This window comes from Peromyscus eremicus, chromosome 12, assembly GCF_949786415.1.
Source record: "Peromyscus eremicus chromosome 12, PerEre_H2_v1, whole genome shotgun sequence".
Lineage (NCBI taxonomy): Eukaryota > Metazoa > Chordata > Mammalia > Rodentia > Cricetidae > Peromyscus > Peromyscus eremicus.
Window position 1 is genome coordinate 13323455 of NC_081428.1, and position 18672 is coordinate 13342126.

The following is an 18672-nucleotide window of genomic DNA, read 5'->3' on the forward strand; positions in this document are numbered from 1 at the left end:
CACAGAACAGAGGCACTGCTGTATTATTTCAGTGTAACCCTATGAAGAACGAATCTACCACTGTAAAGACTGAAATGTGTGGCAGGCTGGTGGCAGCAGTTTAGGTGGGCCCCCAGCAACACATACTATAGCACACTTGGCTGTGATTCGAAAGACTGCATATTTTAAAACATTTATTTGAAAAATTAAAAACGTTATGTAGAAGCTAAATTGTCTTGCCTTGATTAGAAGATAGACTGAAAACAATACTGCTTTTTATATTAAGCACACTTTACATTTCTTCCAACTTGTCCTTCAAATCACTTACCCGCTTTGCTCCCCATGCTCCTTTAACCATCAAATGTTCCACACTCTCCTCACACACCAGAACTTCTCAATACTCCATGCTTACCTACTTGCATTCTTTTCCCAGGACACCTGCGGTGTCCGACAGAATTACGGGCTTCGCAGTAATATTCTCCACTGTCCATCTTGGAAATCATGTTAAATTGCTATTTGTACAAGGAAAAATAAATAGACCTTTAAACTGTAAATCTGTGAGTAGACTCCTAAAATAACTAATGTCCTTTGAATTTTGTCATCAAGTGGGTCTGCCCTTTGTAATGACTCAAAACTTTGTTTTTCTTGTGTATGTATCTACCAGAATCTGCCAGGACTTTGAGAAGTAAACAGCTAGGCCTGTTTAATTTGACAGAAAAAGACAAGTCTATCTGAGGAAGTCTGTCTCTCTCTTTTCCTCCCTTTCCTCCCCTTACCTTCAACAGTGTGCCACTGTGTTGCCCAGGCTGGTCTCAAACTCTTGATCCTCCCTCTGTAGACTTCAAGTGGCCAACATTACAAGTACATGACACCACAGGATCTCTAGTTTCTGGCAAGTGCCATTCATAAAGAAAGGCCTCCCTAGTGAGAAGGCTAGTGCACTTTCTCAGTGACAGTGAATTCACAGCAAGAGCAAATCACAAGTACTTTCTCCAAAGAGTCAGAGCTATGACCAGGAAGTAGCTCTGGGCCCAGGAAACCTCAACTGATGTTTATGGGATTGTAAATTATAGCAATTCCAGAATATTTGGAAATTCTGAAGAGATAAAAGTTCAACCCTTATGACTTCTCCCTGCCAAGTGATGAGAGGTAAGCATTTGGTATAAAAGGCTTTATAATTTGTACCAGTAGTTTTATAACCTTGAGGAGTTTCTGGAAGGAAAAAAGGAAGTGGGGGTGGGCTGGAGGGAAGGGGGAAGAACCCACTCCAGTTTAAGAAGCCTGTGGGCATAAGGTGTCCTTACCAGATACCCCAAGGGCTGAGGTTCCCTGAGGGGAGTGGATCCTAGCATTTCAGACTTGTCTCGGGGCTTTTATCACCCACTCAGAAAAGAAATCTGAAGAGTAAATATAGCAGAGTGTGACGGCAGCTTTTGTGCGCAATTTCACAAGTGACAAATCTCTCGGACCTGCTGACTGCTCCCAATGACTGTGGAAAATGCTAGAGCATGGCCTTATTCTGAGGGCAGCATCCTCTACTCCTTCTTTTTTCATTTAGCTACAGAATTCAAGTGCTTTCCTGGGCATCAGAAGATCTGGTTTTTCAATGACACTGTACTGGTAGAAAGAATCAAAGCAAACAATATGCCTTTGTTTCAAAATTCTTAAGGCTATTTTTAGTATTACCTATAAGAGTGTTTTTCATAATAGCTGTGGTAGTGATTTTGCATTGCTGGACGCAAACCATTTAAAACCTAATGTGATATTATCTTGATTGGAAACAAATGGCTTCAGATTAAATGACCTGGTTTTTTGTTTTGTTTTGTTTTGTTTTGTTTTTTTGGCTCACCTCTACTCTGAAAAGTCACAGATGAGAAAGTAAAACTACTTTATAAAAATGTCATTAAGTTTCAGCAGCTTATTTATAGAGCCATCTCAGTTATCTTTAGAAAAGGTGGAAACAATCAGAAAATCTGAACTAAGTGTATAGTAATAGATATGTAAGTCACGGAGATTGTAGTGATGGATCTAGAGCCATGGGAAAGTTTAATGACTCCGACATCCTAACATGGTTTTCCTATGGTCACTGTTTCCATGTTAGTACTGAGGTCCAGGTATCCCCAACTGAGTTTTTCATGCATTTCCTCAGTAGTATAAATTGAGACTGAGGTTAGTGATTTTCCGGGCCAGAGAGGTAGCTATAGAGCACTGCCTGTTTGGCCTGCCCCCAGTTCCTGGTCATACCTTATATGTTTAGCTCCCTGGTTCCCTGTACTGTTTTCCCACTTCCCATGATAGTCTGTTCCCTCATTTATCAGTACATGTACTATCCTCATTCCTGCTACCACCCCCTCTCCCCACTTAGTAAGTAATGATATTGATCTGCTGTTCTGTATCATTTTAAGTTCTAATAACCATTTCATCGCAATGACAGTTAGTACTTTAATACCGGAAATGACCTTACCAGAATTCCAGATTTTGTATTCATTGTGTATGAGCTGTTGTGTTTGCCAAGCTTTTGATTTCCTAGCAAACTGGTGCCATCTTTAAACCATGTGTATTCAGGAGCTGGGTTTCCTTCTTTATCTTGACACCGTAGCTCTACAACACTTCCACTCAGAACAGAAGTGGGTACTTCACATGAAGGAACTGCGGGAGCCACTGGACAATGGAAGCCAAATAGTATAGATTATTCATTAACTGAACATGAATTTTAACAGTCTATATTGAGGGGACACCTGAGTTATAGATGGATCACTATTCACTAGACGTATTTCTTTTTTCTTGGGCATACAATATACCACACTTTTTACTCTTCTTGCTGCCAGGAGAGTTATATGCATTAGTTTTGGCCAAAGGAATATAAGTAAAAGTGATAATAGCCATGTCTATATCCTATTAAAATTTCATGTATGCTTCATTTGCTCACTTTATCCTCACCTACTACCAAAGTTATCAATACACTTGAACTTAGGAAGTCATGTATTGAAGATGCCAGACCTGTATTTTTCTGAGTCTCTTCATTTCATAAAGTAGGATGTTAGGGTTTGAATATGAAATACCCTCCATGGGCTGGTTCATGTGTTTGGAAACTTGGCCCACAGCTGCTGGTGGTAATAGGAATGTTGAGAACCACTTGTGAGGAAGTGTGTCACTGAAGACTGGCCTTGAGATTCATACCCTCATTCTGCTTCTGGCCCTGCTGCTCTCTGGTCTGCCAAGATGTAAACAAGCAACCTCGTGCGCCCATTGCCCCAGATGAGCTGGTCCCATCTCAATGACTTCTCTACCATGCTGGACTTACAGCCCTTCAAAACATGAGCCTTCTTTAAGTTGTTCCTTGTCATGTAGGTGGTCACAGAAATGAGAGAAGTAACTAATAGCAAAAATTGGCACCAAGAAGTGGAAACATTGCTGGGACTCTGACCACACAGTTCATAAGCCTTAGGAACTAATTTGCAGGACTGTAATAGAGTTTGGAGCTGTAGAGGAGCCCTGTAATGCTATAAACAGAAGTTAATGGTTTATTTTGGTGGGTTGTGGAAGATAAGAATGCCAATAGAAGGGCGAACAGTAAAGACTGTGCTTGCTCATAGACAGGATGAAGAACTTGACTTGTATCAGAAATTGGATTAGAGGCCATTACTATGACATTCAGACAATGAATCTGGCTCTCTCTGCCAGTGTCCTGAAAACTGGGTTGAGGCTGAATTTAAAAGCAGTGGACTAAGTTGTTTGGCTGAGGAAATGTCACGACAGCATAGCCTGCAAGCTGTGCATGGTAACTCTTCCATGCCTTTGTCAGATTTACAAGGAGAAAGGAGAAGGATGAGCAAGTGATGTTTATAACAAGGAAAGGTGCACAGAGATGTTTAAATTGCAGGTGGAGGGCAAGGTGAGTTCAGACAAAGCAGCTGTAATTGTTAAACATATTGGCACCACCAAGGAAGAAAGGGTGCCTTGAGAGGAAAACCCACTCATCAGGAAGAGCTCCATGGTGTAACCATTCAAATTCCTGTAGAAGAAGCATCCCTGAGAACAGCCTTGTAGGTGTCGTTCTGTAAAGCAGACATCAAGCGAAGAGTTCCGCCTGAGTTCAGTAGCAAAGGCACACAGAGGCTGCTATACTGCGGTCCAAGAGGGTCAGGACACATCTGGAGCAGGCTACAGTACTTGGAATTATTTCAATGCTGCTGGTTGGTTTGTTTGCTTGTTTCCAGGCATTCTGGTTCAAGAGAAAGGCAATTGTACCGAGATCCCAGAAAGCTGTTGCAACAGCTGTGGGACAGTGTCAGATTCTTTGCATGGAGCTCTTGTGTGGGCTGCATGTGAAACTGTAAGGGTCTAGTCCAAGCTGTAGTGAGACCCCAGGATATTAGGGTTGTCAGAAGCACTGGACCTTCACTGAGAAAACATTCCAGCACCGGCTCTTTTGAGCTATCCCAAAAGAGAAGCCACCTGTGCGTCAGGTAACAGTGAGCAACAGCTATGCAAGGTCATTGAGCCCAAATGATACCACCAAGAGCCCCAGAGAGTGGACACAGAGCTGCGGAGTTCAGTGCTTTTCATTCTGTCTTGGTCTGGCTTGGGCCCAGCCTTTCCTTGCTGTGCCCCCGTTATTCCCTTTTGGAATGGGGATGTTTACTGTGAAACACTGTATTTTGTTATTTTATAGGAGTTCATGGGTAAGTGATTGCTTTGAATGGTTTAAGACTTCAGACTTTGCCAGGCGGTGGTGGCGCACGCCTTTAATCCCAGCACTCGGGAGGCAGAGCCAGGCGGATCTCTGTGAGTTCGAGGCCAGCCTGGACTACCAAGTGAGTTCCAGGAAAGGCGCAAAGCTACACAGAGAAACCCTGTCTCAAAAAAACCAAAAAAAAAAAAAAAAAAAGACTTCAGACTTTAGAACAGGGTTTGGGCCATGAGACCAGTGATTTCTGAAGTTAGACTGGATGCACTTCCCCTTACTAAATATCCACAAGTTTATGGGGATCAGGGACTGAATGATAAGATCTGACCATGAAGTGACCCCCATGGACTCATGTATTTGAACAGCTGGTCTCCAGCTGGTGGTCCTTTGGAGAGGTTGTGGAAGCTTTAAGAAGTGGGGTCTTTTATCTTATTATATTTTATTTTATTATAAAATGCTTTTTTAAACTTAAAAAAAGAAGTGGGATCTCATTGGAGAAAGTGGGTCTTTGGGACTTGAAGTAAAACAAAATTTAGTGGGTAACTATTCATAATCTCCTGGAAAACTCAGGGCTGACAATGGTAGGCAGAATCCAAGACAGTCCCAGAAGACCCCATCTTCAGTATATACACATGGTCTCTCAAATATTTAAAATATAAAAGTACTGTGAAGAAATCTGGCAAATGTCATTAAGATTCCAAATCACCAGGGGGTGATGATGGCACATGCCTTTGATTCCAGCACTTAGAAGGCAGAGGCAGGCAGATCTCTGTGAGTTCGAGGCCAGCCTAGTCTACAAGGTAAGTTCCAAGACAGCCAGAGCTACACAAACCCTGATTTGAAAAAAAAAAAAAAAGTGGCTGGGCGGTGGATGGCATACACCTTTAATCCCAGCACTTGGGAGGCAGAGCCAGGTGGATCTCTGTGAGTTCAAGGCCAGCGTGGTCTACAGAGTGAGATCCAGGACAGGCACCAAAACTACACAGAGAAACCCTGTCTCGAAAAACCAAAAAAAAAAAAAAAGAAAGAAAAAAAGAAAAAGATTCCAAATCTATTGTCTGTAATATAGAAAGGTGGATTTGGCCACACAACACAGACCTTTTAAAGATTTACTTATTTATATTTAATGGGTATGGGTGTTTTGCCTGTATGTATGTATGTATGTGCATCAAGTGCATGCAATGCCCATGGAGGCCAGAAGAGGGTAGCAGATCTTCAGGACCTGGAGTAACAGGTTTGTCATTTCCCATCTGGATGCTACAAAATGAACGTGGACCAACCAGGGTCATCTGTAGGAGCAGCAAGTTCTCTTAACCACTGGTGGCCCATTCTCCAGCCCCCAGCATGGACCTTTTCAATGCAGGATTTGTTCTGGTTAATTACTGAAGGAAATGGTGGCAATTCAAAGTACAAGAAGGATCAAGCATGCCTCTGCTGTACTGAAGATGAAAAGGGTGAGGTGACAGGAAAATACACAGCCTCTAAGAAATGAGTGTGACTCTAGATGATAGGGAGCATGGGCTAGGATCTCAGGCCTACAATCACAAGGAAATAAAAATCTGCCAACACCAAGAAGGAGCTTGGAAACAGATTTTCCCCAGAGCCTGGAGAAAGGAGTTGAGCCCACGTAAAACTTCCATTTCAGCCTTGTGGAACACTGAGTAGAACCGAGCCTTGCTACTGGACCTTTCATCCATAGAACCAGAAGCTGATAAAGGACTGTTCTCTTAAGCTAATGTATGATAATTCACTATGTAGAATAGAAAGTGATTATACCAACTGAATCTGCTGTTCTGAATTATACTTTCTCCATACTAGCGTGTCACTGGATTTTATACTTGGCCTTAGCCAAAAAGTTGAAAAATAATACTACTTCAGAAAGACTCTGAACAACATTTTTTTAAGAGAAGAGGTTATTTTTCTTGGTTTCTTATGCTAACATCGTAGAAAAGATGGTTCTGCCTACTGCTGTTATGAACTGTTTTATCTACCAATCATTCTTATGCTGATTAATCATAGTAGCCTTGGAATTAACCTCATCTGCATCCAAATCATGGTTGGGACATGTTCTAATTTTATGGCACTGGGCAAATAATTTAACTTCTATTTCCTCATTTGTAAAAATTAGTTTTGTAGTGAAGATTCAGTAAAATACTATGTGAAAGCACTTAACATCTGCTAGCTACCAAATAAATGCTGATTCTCTTGAACCAAACACTTTCTGATTTTTCTGCTGGTCTACAATTGCTGTTTCTTCTGTTGGCTTTCCATCAACTTATGGGATACTATCTAGGATACTGAAAAACTAACAAAACCAGAATGTTCGTGGTACAGAGCAAAACCATTAGAGGCTACTTCAGTCTTAAACAGAGAGATCTGAAGAAATAGTGATTTCAGCAGCTAGTGATCTGATGGAAATAGCCTGGGTCTTTCTGGGAAGGTGCTTGTAGAGTACTGGCTGGGACTCTGGGTTTGTGTCTCACCCCCAGGGCTGGGGCTGAGGCTGGGACAGCTGACGGCAGTTACACATGTGTGCACGGGCATTACCCAAGACTTCTAGAGTGACTGTGTCTTCCTGCAGGTTTTGGCCTTGCTCAGATGGAGCGCTGACTTCACAGCGGTACTTTCCAGCATCATTTCTTGTAACGTTTTTGATTCGTATGTTGAAATCTATCATCTCAGCTCGATCTTTAAAGTCACCTTTTGGAAGGAAAAAAGACAAAAGTGTTAGAAACAATGCAAGCAACTTTCTATGTAGTGTCTGCCTCAAGCTACTTCATTCAAAACTAAAGCATTTGTTTTCCTGGTAAAAACTTAAATTTAAACATTGAACTTACATGTGCATATTATGCATTTTGGGGGACATTTTTAGACTATTAAAGACTATTAAGTTTCACATACTGCCCTCTCTCTCTCTAGGGTCCCTCTATGTAGCCTTGGCTGACCTGAAACTCTCTACGCAGACCAGGTTTGTCTTAAACTCACAGAGATCTACACACCTATGCTTCCTGAGTGCAGGGATTAAAGGTGTATACCACTACATTTGGCACCATGTTTGACTTTAAAGAACTCAACCAAATGCCTGCCTTGCCACCTGTCTCTTATCTGTTTCTGCTTTCAAAATTGAAGAGTCTGATTTAACTGGTCAGAACAGTAACTTTATATATGCTCATTGCGGTAATAGCAGAGAAGAGGTAGGTGGCAAGGATCGTAAAAGCACTATCTTGATTAGCTTCACCTCACTTCCTTTTGTACTTCTTTGCTTCCGGTGTATGGATGAAAATGTGATCAGCAAACTTCCCGATCCAGCTGCCATGCCTTCCCTGCTACGAACGACTCTATCTATCCCTCTGGGACAGTGAGCCAAAGTAAGCCCTTTCGTCCTTTAGTTGCCTTTGTTGGAGTATTTTATAACAGCAACAGAGAAGTTACCAACATACAAACTAGCGCCGTAGCTCAACCACCATTATCATATTTTAATTCATAATAAATTATATAATCCGAAGGAAGAGTAGAGAGTGAAAGACATGTACAACAAATGAAAAGTACTTGCTAACAGTTATTTTAACTAACTGTCTATGCATTCCAACTCTCCAGGCTCCTTTTGTAACTAACAGTCCACACATCCTAACTTTCCAGGCTTCTCAGTGGTAGACTTTCCAATCTCATCTTTTCTTTTCTTTTTTTTTCTTTTATTTTTGTTTTGTTTTACGAGACAGGGTTTCTCTAGGTAGTTTTTGGTGCCTGTCCAGGATCTTGCTCTGTAGACCAGGCTGGCTTGGAACTCACAGAGATCCGCCTGGCTCTACCTCTCGAGTGCTGGGATTAAAGGTATGCACGATCATGCCCAGCCCAATCTCAGGCCAGTGTTTTTCTCCTCTCTAACAGTTTGATTTACTAGGCCAGCAAAATAATTGTGTTTTGTGTTAAGTAACCAAGGATCCCAGGTCTCGGTGGAATTCACTTGCTTTTGCTATCTGGTTTTTATGACTGTTGTATTTTAGGTCTCCGACACTGTTCATTTCATCTCACACTTACAGAAACACATTTTCAGTAATCAGTCATGTCCTGTTCCCATTTGTAAATTAAATGGGCTGTACATGGTGTCTTCTCACTCTGACCTCCTCAAGTCTCCAGCTTCTTACCTTGGAGAGCCTGTTGATAGTAGACCAAGGAGACACCCTGTCCCAGTTTCTTCCACTCCAATCTAGATGAAGTAGTCTTCTTTGGGGTTTTACAAGCTAAAATAGCCTCTAGAAACAATAGGGAAAATATGTTTTCTAATTGTTCCTATGAGCTTACACCTTACTTAATTTAAAAAACTTTAAAACAATCTTTAAATTACTTCAATTTTTTTTTTTGCATTTCCATCCATCCATTCATCTCTACCCAGCCACACACAGAAACATCAATACATCACGTCAATAGATACCATGTTGGCTTCACCCAAAGATGAATTGGGAGCATAGCCTCTCTTCTTTGTAATAATTATGTGACATCATCCTAGCTCTGGAATCTGAGTGTCCATCCCTGAAATGGAATAGTAGCTCACATCGTTGTGAGTCTTCAAAAGCAGCAATATATGCAAAACATACAGGCCTCAACGTTGTTAGTACTTGACAAGCAGCAGCTGTGACTAATTATTTACTTGTTAGTCTAAGTCTCGGCATCCCAGGACTCTAAAGTTTGATGGAAGATGCAGGCAAGATGACGTCATTTCAGGCAAAGATGATGTGCATCAAGAGGGAGCTCAAGGAGGAGTACTGGACATTTGCACCTAAGAAAGACACTTGGTCCAGCCAATGCCTGCTGGGAAAATGCACAGAAGTTCCTCACCGGCTACAGTCCCACTCAGTTCCCTTGTGACTCTGTATGAAGACAAAAATATACACCTAATAGAGCCCTATAATAAATTGTAGGTTCCTACTGCAAAATTACTGCCTATAACTTTGTTTCAATCTGGATTAACTATTACAAGATGAATCTTCACATCAGTTTGACTTCAGTGTAGCAAAGATCAGTTTTATGATAGTAAATTTACCAGAGTTCCATCATTAAAGAATTCCTGCTGGGCGTTAGTGGTGCACACCTTTAATCCCAGCACTCAGGAGGCAGAGCCAGGCGGATCTCTGTGAGTTTGAGACCACCCTGGGCTACCAAGTGAACTCCAGGAAAAGTGCAAAGCTACACAGAGAAACCCTGTCTCGAAAAACCAAAAAAAAAAAAAAAAAAAAAAACCAAAAAAAAAAAAACAAAAACTAATTCCTGGAACCTCTGCGGGAGTCACCTCTTTTGACTGTCCAAACCAAATGACTTGGGAAGAGTCACCCAATACTGTCTCAATACTACTCCAAGCTGCCAAGCAGAAGCTCCAGCTATAAATAGTTTAAAAGTATGTTTCAACTAGGCTCCTTCCAGTGCCAACTTCATATTTCTGAATATTTTTAACCATAAGGCATGTGGTTTGAGCTTAAAAAAAAGCAGAGGATCTTTCACTGAATAAAAAATTAGGTTAAAATCTTTTCCATATGTTTGATTTTGATGTTTAAGAACATTTAATGTAAGGGGCTGGAGGGATGGCACAATGGTTAAGAGCACTGACTGCTCTTCCTGAGGACCCAGGTTCAATTCCTAGCACATGGCAGCTCACAACTGTTTGTAACTCCAAAATCTGACACCCTCACACAGGCATCCATGCAGGCAGAACACCAATGCACATAAATAAGTATAAATAAATTATTTTAAAACAAGAACATTGAATGTCCATTTTAAAACGTCCCATATTATAGATGGAGCATAGTCCTGGACAAAAAGTCTGCAGGCACATGTTTGAAAACTAAGCCAGTGCTGATGGGTATGTGACAGACTAAGGACTTGTTGTTATGTGTAGCCTGTAGTGTGTTTCTAAATTTTCAGTTGTGCTTCTATTTATAGAGCTAAAATGAAAGGTAGTAGAAAAATGGCTGGAGAAAAAAAAAAGGCAAGGGAAAAAAAGAACCCTGCGCTGTCTTCAGAGTGCGTAAAGCTTTAAACTTTCACGCCGCTCCGAATGATCGTTTTCAGAGGTGTTTACAACAATGCTCCAAAGACAAATGTGTGCTAAGGGACCTGTCTGAGGAAACAGTTCTGTTCTGTTGATTAAGGAGAAAGGGTGGTAACTTCCGGAGTCTTGAGTTTTAGATAGGTTTCCTTCCCGTATTTTGTTGAGTTTTCCAACAATTATGCACACGCCCACACTCATTTTCACTGTTTCTCCGTGTCTCACCTCCTACATCTTAAGAGATATGTTTATACCACACCACACTATTCATACATTTAACTAAACATGCACACAAATACATCCCTTTTGGTGAGTGCCTCCTGATCCTTCCCTCACTGTCCTGTGGAAAAACTTGAGGAAATCCTATTAGAAAATGTAACCAATGACTTTCCCTACCCTAGTGATTTGACTTTATTCTCCTTCTTATGGAATACATGTTATGTGAAGAAGTGATCTATCCAATTGTCCAAAATATGTTCAGTAACACTGTGGGCCAGCATTGTTCTTGAGCTGTAATCAGCAAGCAGGGAAGGATCCTTGGCTTTTGGGATCTGACAGTCCAGCAGGAAAAGGCAGGCCAACAAGCAACAAGTGCCCCAGAAGGTGAGAGCTGTAGAGACGGGGAGAGTGAAACAGCAGGGGAGATGAGGATTGCTGGGACAATGTCCAGACCAGTTGACCGCTTTCAGAAGGTAACATCTGATCAAAGATTTAGAAGATGGGGACTTAGTTCTAAGATTCTTTGAGAAAGTGTCCTGCACAGGGAAGTCCAGACCAAGAGCCCCAAGGCAGTGGTTCTCAACCTTCCTAATGCTGCCACCCTTTAATGCAGTTCCTCATGTTGTGGTGACCCCCAACCATAAAATGATTTTCATTGCTACTTCAGAACCGTAATTTTGCTACGTTATGAATCATAATGTAAATATCTGCATTTTCTGATGGTCTTAGGTGACCCCTGTGATAGTGTTGTTCCACCCCACTGGAGCACACCTTGAGAACCACTGCCCTAAGGCATCAACACCTTGATCTTGAGCTGTCATCCTCTAGCATTGTCAGAGAACAAGGCTATTGTTTTAGAGTCTGTAGTGTTTTGTTCAGACAGTCCTAGGATATTAATACACATAGTGAAAGTGCTAGCATTATGGGGTTAACATTTCCGGATAAAGAACCTAGATGTTAACTCCCCCTTTTCTCCAGCCAAAATTTGAAACTCACAGCTGGCATAATTTTCCATATCTGGCTTCAGAATTACGGTGGCATGGAGGTTCACAGCACAGGCCATCAAGTTAGACCGTTGTCACATATTAGGCCTGAGATAATGGGAGCATCATACTCATATCAGTGAAATGATAAAATAGTAATTCTTGTCAAAATTATATATAATATATATCATATATATGTGTGTTTGATGCACATTATACCTTGCGTATAGCATGTGCTCCATAAAAGCCCTGTTATTTTCATCCATGGGGAAATTCTCTTTAGTTATAATTATAAGCTCACCTCCACATGCTAGAAATCCACACAAGATTTCATCACAAGCCTACATTTACATTGCCCAAATCTGTACTAAAATGTTACTTCTGTTTTGGATAGTAAAACAAATAGTGTTGACATAAATCATATTTCTTCACACAAGACACATTAATACACAAAAAGGTGCCAACCTTTTCTATTAAGGTGGATTATGTTGTCAAAACATCTGTTTCATCTTGATTGAAAAAAAAAAGACCATTGTTCAAGAAAATGGTTGCTATTAGACTCTGATTAATAGTTTTCAGGTTTGCATGCTGCAGAGAGCTGCTCATGTGATGTCCAAGCCTGGCAGAGCTGCCCTCATTTCGGGCTTAATCTGCTTTTGGCAGCACCGTGGGAAGTGAGGCAGACCAGCAGCCCTGAGAATCGGGGATTAATTCATAACTTTTTGACATCAGAGAAATATAAGAAAAAAGACCTGAATGAAATGTGTTTCATGTATACAAATCACAAAATGTCACAGATTTTTAGTTACTGCAAAAAAAAAATGTGGAAGAAACTACAGATTGATTTTTGCTTAATGAAGAGCCAAATTGGAATAAGCAGGGCACAGATGAAACAGACTAAAGTCCACTCTAACTAAAAGAAAGTGAAAGAAGAAAACAGTAGACATTTACTCTGGAGTCAGTTTGACTCTGTGTGTGTGTGTGTGTGTGTGTGTGTGTGTGTGTGTGTGTGTGTGTGTGTGTGTTTGAGTGTGCTTGCACTGCATTAAACCCAGCATCTTGTACATGGGTAAGCACTGACCTTGCCATGAAGTAATTTCTCACTGAGCATAGTAACTTCATCCCTGAGATTAACTTTTGACTGCAATAAATTATAGAAGGATTTTCTATATTAAAAAATAAAGCATGTCTTTAAAAAGTAAAGCCGAAGGGCAAAGGATTTCACTTTGGAGTAGAGGAAATGTTCTGGGTCTAGGGAGGGGTTGTGCTTTTAGAACATTTTGGATATACTGAATCCCACTGAAGTGTTTACATTTTAAGGTGTCAGATTTTAAAGTTATGTTAATTTTGCTCAGTGTTTTAAAAGTAATGTAAGAATAAAGCATGTAATCTTGACATTTTAATAGAGATATTAAACCCGAGGCATGTACACCCACTGCATCTGGCTGGACCTAGGTAAGTGCCTCTGGGAAAGTGAGTAGAAGGCTGAACTTCATTTCGCCTCTTGAGATCATCCTCTCCTGCTGTGCACACTCTCTGCTTTCCAGCCTCCCTTCTGGCATGGTGCCAGCTCTGTTTAGCCTCCTGCACACACTCTGGAGTCCAACTCACTTTCACGCATTTATACCTCTTAGCCACCTTCCCTCATTTGAAATTGACCCGCAATGAAGTGGGTCTTATTAGCTTAGTCATGTTACAACTTAAAAGCCTTCACTGAATTATCTGAGTGCTTTTTGTTATACCACCCTAATCTTTTACTATCTAGGTGACCTAATGGAACTTATACCTCACCCTTATCTTGTTCATTTTTGAAACCAGGATGCCTGAGGCCAAAAGTTCCTCTTGAGAAGAGCAGACCAAAACCTGACTGGCTATAAGATGGCTACCAGAGTGGCCGCTACAGAAGCTCCAAGTACATGATAAATGACATCCACTACCAGCATCCTGGCTGATGATAAATGCCATCACAAGAACCAAACAGACCACAAAAGGAGAAAACTAAGGTGTGAGCAGGCAGTGAGTTAAATGGCTCAGCAGTTAAAAGGCTGACCACAAAAGCCTGGAGACCTGAGTTCGATCCCTGGGAATCCACATAAGGTAGAAGGAAAAAATTGACTCCACAAAGTTGTTCTCCCACCCTGGATGCTCTCTCCCAACACACCACACACACACACACACACACACACACACACACACACACACACACACAGTATGGAGTGGACAGAAGATCTTAAATAGAAAGACAGTATGTAAACCAATTAAACCGGTAAGATGCCGTACCGTGGTACTCTATTACTGTAACTTCTTGATGGTGGTCTTTTGATGCAGAAAATCCATTTGCCTTATGATCTGAAAGAGTAAAACAGATGCATAATCAATCTGGAAGTTTGTTTTCAAATGTTTGAGTGGGACACAACATTCAACAAAGCCAACATAAACTAAGTAACAATTGTTACACAATTCATAACACATAACATAAAACATCAAAACAGGGAAACCATACCACACACATCACTTTCATTTTCTTTATGGTGGTTTGGGCTTTTAGTATTTCCCAAGCAGAATCTATAGCAGGAAGTAATCTCTCCTCAGAACCTCTGAAAACAAGTATGCCCTTAATTTACCTTATTATGCAATGTCATATCTATGCACCCTTCCATCCATTCATCCAACCACCCACATATCTGTCCATCTATCCACCTGTCCCCCACACATATCTATCCACCTATCCATCCACCTACCCACTCATCCACCTACCCACTCATCCACCCACCCACCCACATATCCATCCATCCAGAGATAGCTTCTCAAAGATTCAACTGTCTTGTTTTTATGTAGTCTTTTATTCTCTCCTTGATTTAATTACCATTTTTTTTGCAAAAACAAAAATCAAAAACCAAACAAATACTTATTACTAGTTGTGATGTCTCTTTTGAGATGAAACCTACAAGCCTCCCTTTCTTCTAGACACCTGTCTCTCCTTTCTCTCCTTCCACCACAAATTCATGGGCAAAAGCAACACAGCAGCTTGGTTGAGAACTTCCTTTTGTTTCTATAAATTTCTGTGAAAGGCATCACAATGCACAGGGTCACTCATGCCAGAATCTGACACTTTTCCCAGCATTCACCTGTCTTCACACCTATACAGTCCGAGAATTCTGCCACCCACGACAGTGCTTTGAGTATTTGTCCTTTGTGCTCGTACATTCATCAGTGTTCCTTGTTTCAAGAGGGTATATAAATACCTCAAATCAAGCAAGAGTAAAATAGGGCACATCTTGCCTCATCACTGTAGAAGAAACACTGGGCAGGACAGACCTGGGAAGAAAGCAATAGCTTAGGCAAGCATTTGAGAGAAACCACCATTACACCTGCTTCCCAGACTTGTGGTAGAAGAGGAACTGAGTTAGCCAACATGGATCTCGGTATCAAAGCAAAAAATAATAATAATGCTCAATGCATATTAAGTACTTAGATGTCAGGCTGTATCCCCAGTGCTTCCTAAGTATGTACTCATCCAACTCTTATAAGAATTATCTGTGATTATAGCTTGAATCTTCCCCCAGGATAGTTTATGGTTTTATTTTGGGAGATTCTGGAAACTTTACAAGTTGTGACCTAGCTGCAGGAAGTAAGTCACTGGGGTGAGGTACTGGAGCTAACTTGACCTTGGCCCTTTCCTGTCTCCTGTTTTCTGTTTCCTGTCTACCATGGGGTGAAGAAGGTCATTCACCCAAACATCATGCTGCCATGATGTTCTTCCCAAGCTCATTAGGCCAACCAAGCATGAAACTATGAGCCAAAAAAAAGTTCCCACCTTAAGGTTTTTTTCAGGTATCTTGGTTACAGTTATGCAAACGTAACTACTACAGTACCCAAATCCCACATGGTTACTCATACTGTACTATCTATCCTCTTCTGTATTATACTGTATTGTACTATACTAGGCACAGTGTCCCATTTCTTTCAAGTTGAACTATGAACAAGGACTGCCAATTAATACAGATGTCACGTGGAAAGGTCCTTTGTTCTACTGAAGGCAGGATTGGGGAGAAGAGAAGCTGGTATTGATGAAGGCAAAAGACTGGCTCTGATCACAACAGGAGGGTAGAAGTGAAGAGACCGAGCTTAGTAAAAAAAGACACCATGGAAACCTCAGAAGGCTCTTGGCCATGGTTTCTCAATCCTGATAGTATGACCGTTGGGGGTCAGGTAGTTTCTTATATGAGGCTGTCCTGTACACAATCATGCAGTTACACCATCTCTGGCTCCTACCCACTAGATGAAGGTAGCACCCTGCCTATGTCCTGACATCTAAAACTGTAGAGATAAATGGATAAATGTGCCTTGAAAGTGTGGTGTGGAAATCACTCGTGGTTGAAAAACCCTGCTCCAGTCAGGCTAGTTTAAGAACCAGGTATAGACATATACCAATAGACTTAAGGAGAACAGATAATTGTGAGCTCAAGGATTTTAAAGTTCTTATGAAATCAAAATTTTATAATGATGAAAGAATTTATTATATTTCTGGGAAGGAGAAAAATGTGAGATGACATCTTCTCTTTGGCTTATTTATCTGTGGGTGTTTCCTTCTCATGCCTAAGGAACACAGCCACTCAGGAGAAATTTTTATTTTTCCTTTTTATCTCTCTATGAAGCATGGTAGCATGTCTCATTGCAAATTAAAGTTCCCCAATTTCTGCAAAACTTAGTTATCTAGTTGTTCCATTCAGGTTTTGATTCTAAATTGCAACTGTCTCCACCATGGAAACTGGTAAGCTGGTGTGGGGGAAGAATGTGGACCTCCATTGATCCTTGTCACTGAGGATCAGAAATGCAGATGGGTGTGGAAGGCATCAGGCCACTAGGCTCAGTGACAGAGAGGAGTCGGGGCCACCAAAGCGTCACTTCAAAGAAACCTTTATGTCAAGAACCATGAAGAAGGTCCGGGGAATCTCTTCAAATCTCCTTCCTGCTTCTCCCATATACCTCCTTCCCATGCAAGCTGTTTTCTTCTCTCCAATGTTCCTCTGGAATTGCTCACCTCTCCCTTCTCCAGAGCTGCTTTTTCTACCCTCTTTTCTCCTTCCCCAGTTTTATTCTCTAGAGTTCGAAGACAGAGCCTGTACCTTTGGAGAGCTGAGGATGGGTCAAGACTACAGCTAAACCAGATTCTCACAGGTGAGCTTAGCAAAAAGTCGGGCCTTCTCGTGTCATCCTACATTTAATGATAAAAATCTCTGGATACAGCTGTAATAATTACGATTCCAAACTTGAAAGGTTTTGAAACTTTCAAAGGTCACTTTGAAACATGTGAATTAGTGTCCCACAGCAGCTCTTGATTATGACCACCGACAAGTCTTGTGATTTTCAGACAAAGCAATAAAGACTAATATTCTCTGGAAACCAGTTAAGGGGAAATCTGAGCAAAAGAGGAAGAGATAATCTTTGCTCCCTTCACATTGTCCTAGCTTTGAACTCTCCAAACACCACACGCCTACTGAGAGTGTTTATTTTCTTCAGCTGAATCGAAGGTTTCCATTTACCCAGGGACACTTCAAATCTGAGACTGGAAGGTTTGGGAGCTAGGTTTCATGACTCAAATAGGAATATGAATATTTTTCCTTTTTGTCAATTCCAATTTTGTACTTACTAAAACTTCTTTTGAAAGATATTTTTTAAAATTCCAAAGATCACTAAAAGTTCTATGGAAAATAACAACTTTATTCATGAGTTGTACTCACTCTCTCATAAATTTTACATGCATGTATTCGAAAGTTTAAAAACTTTTATTCATTAACTCTTTCATTTTTAATTAGGAGCTTTATTTATTCTTAAGAATTGCATACATTAAAAAGATTGCATGCACATATAAAATGAAATATGATCACCCACCTTCATTCCATCTTCATTCACTCCCCTCTAACTCCCCCTGTATGGCAAAAACACATCCCTCCCCCTCCCAACTTCATGTCCTATGTACGTATGCATATATATACTGGTGAGCTGAGTTTGATCCCTAAAACCTCATGGTAGAAGGAAAACACACACACACACACTACAAAAGTTTCATTTTGGTCTATAATAGACTTGTGTTGTGTTTTATAGACAGTACTCATCCTACCAAACTGGACTTCCTTTGTGCTATAATTTTGATAGGAGGTAATAATTAATAAAATTAAAAAAAAAACTGGTAACAATGGTGATGGTGGAAACCTATTCAGTTCTTCATTCTAAAATAGACATGAAATGAGTTCTTTTATTGCCTCATCATGAAGTACAGTGCTGAGGCCAGAATCTTCCAGATTTTAAATTGTCCCTTTGATTCTATCACAAATCCAGTCATGCGCGTCTTAAACAGCCATTTCACCTGAATTATGACAAGTAGACTTTCACATTCTACATTTGGTCAAAAAAAACTTTGTTACTGTCTTTTAATATTTGATTTGAGTGAACTTGAAAAATTGGAACTTCATCTAGTTGCACACACTATCCTGATGTCCTATGACTGTTTGAGGACCCAGATCCAAAGGTCCCAGAGATGCAAATGTGTACCGATACTCATCAAGCCATTTTTAAAATCTGTTTAGTGACTGACCCAAGCTACTGTATGTTTTGTGTGAGGTCACAGTTAGGGGTGTAGGACCAGTTTTGGAATAAGAGTAAGTCAGAGAACCGCCTTTACCAAAAGAAAAAGGAAATTATAATCCTTGGATTTACAAGAAATGAGGGTAGCTAAATGTGAGTAATCTTCGCCTGCC

The 18672-nt window shown here is 40.7% G+C and overlaps 1 protein-coding gene across 1 annotated transcript in view; it reads right to left on the reverse strand.

Annotated features, from left to right (window-relative positions):
• Jam2 (junctional adhesion molecule 2) overlaps positions 1-18672 on the reverse strand; it is a 49894-nt gene that overhangs the window by 9234 nt on the left and 21988 nt on the right. The window contains exons 2-6 of the mRNA XM_059277587.1: positions 14192-14260; positions 8815-8922; positions 7217-7369; positions 2444-2640; positions 392-491 (exon numbers count right to left, since the gene is read on the reverse strand). Of these exons, the coding sequence (XP_059133570.1) occupies positions 392-491; positions 2444-2640; positions 7217-7369; positions 8815-8922; positions 14192-14260 (627 nt within the window). The remainder of the gene's footprint in view (positions 1-391; positions 492-2443; positions 2641-7216; positions 7370-8814; positions 8923-14191; positions 14261-18672) is intronic.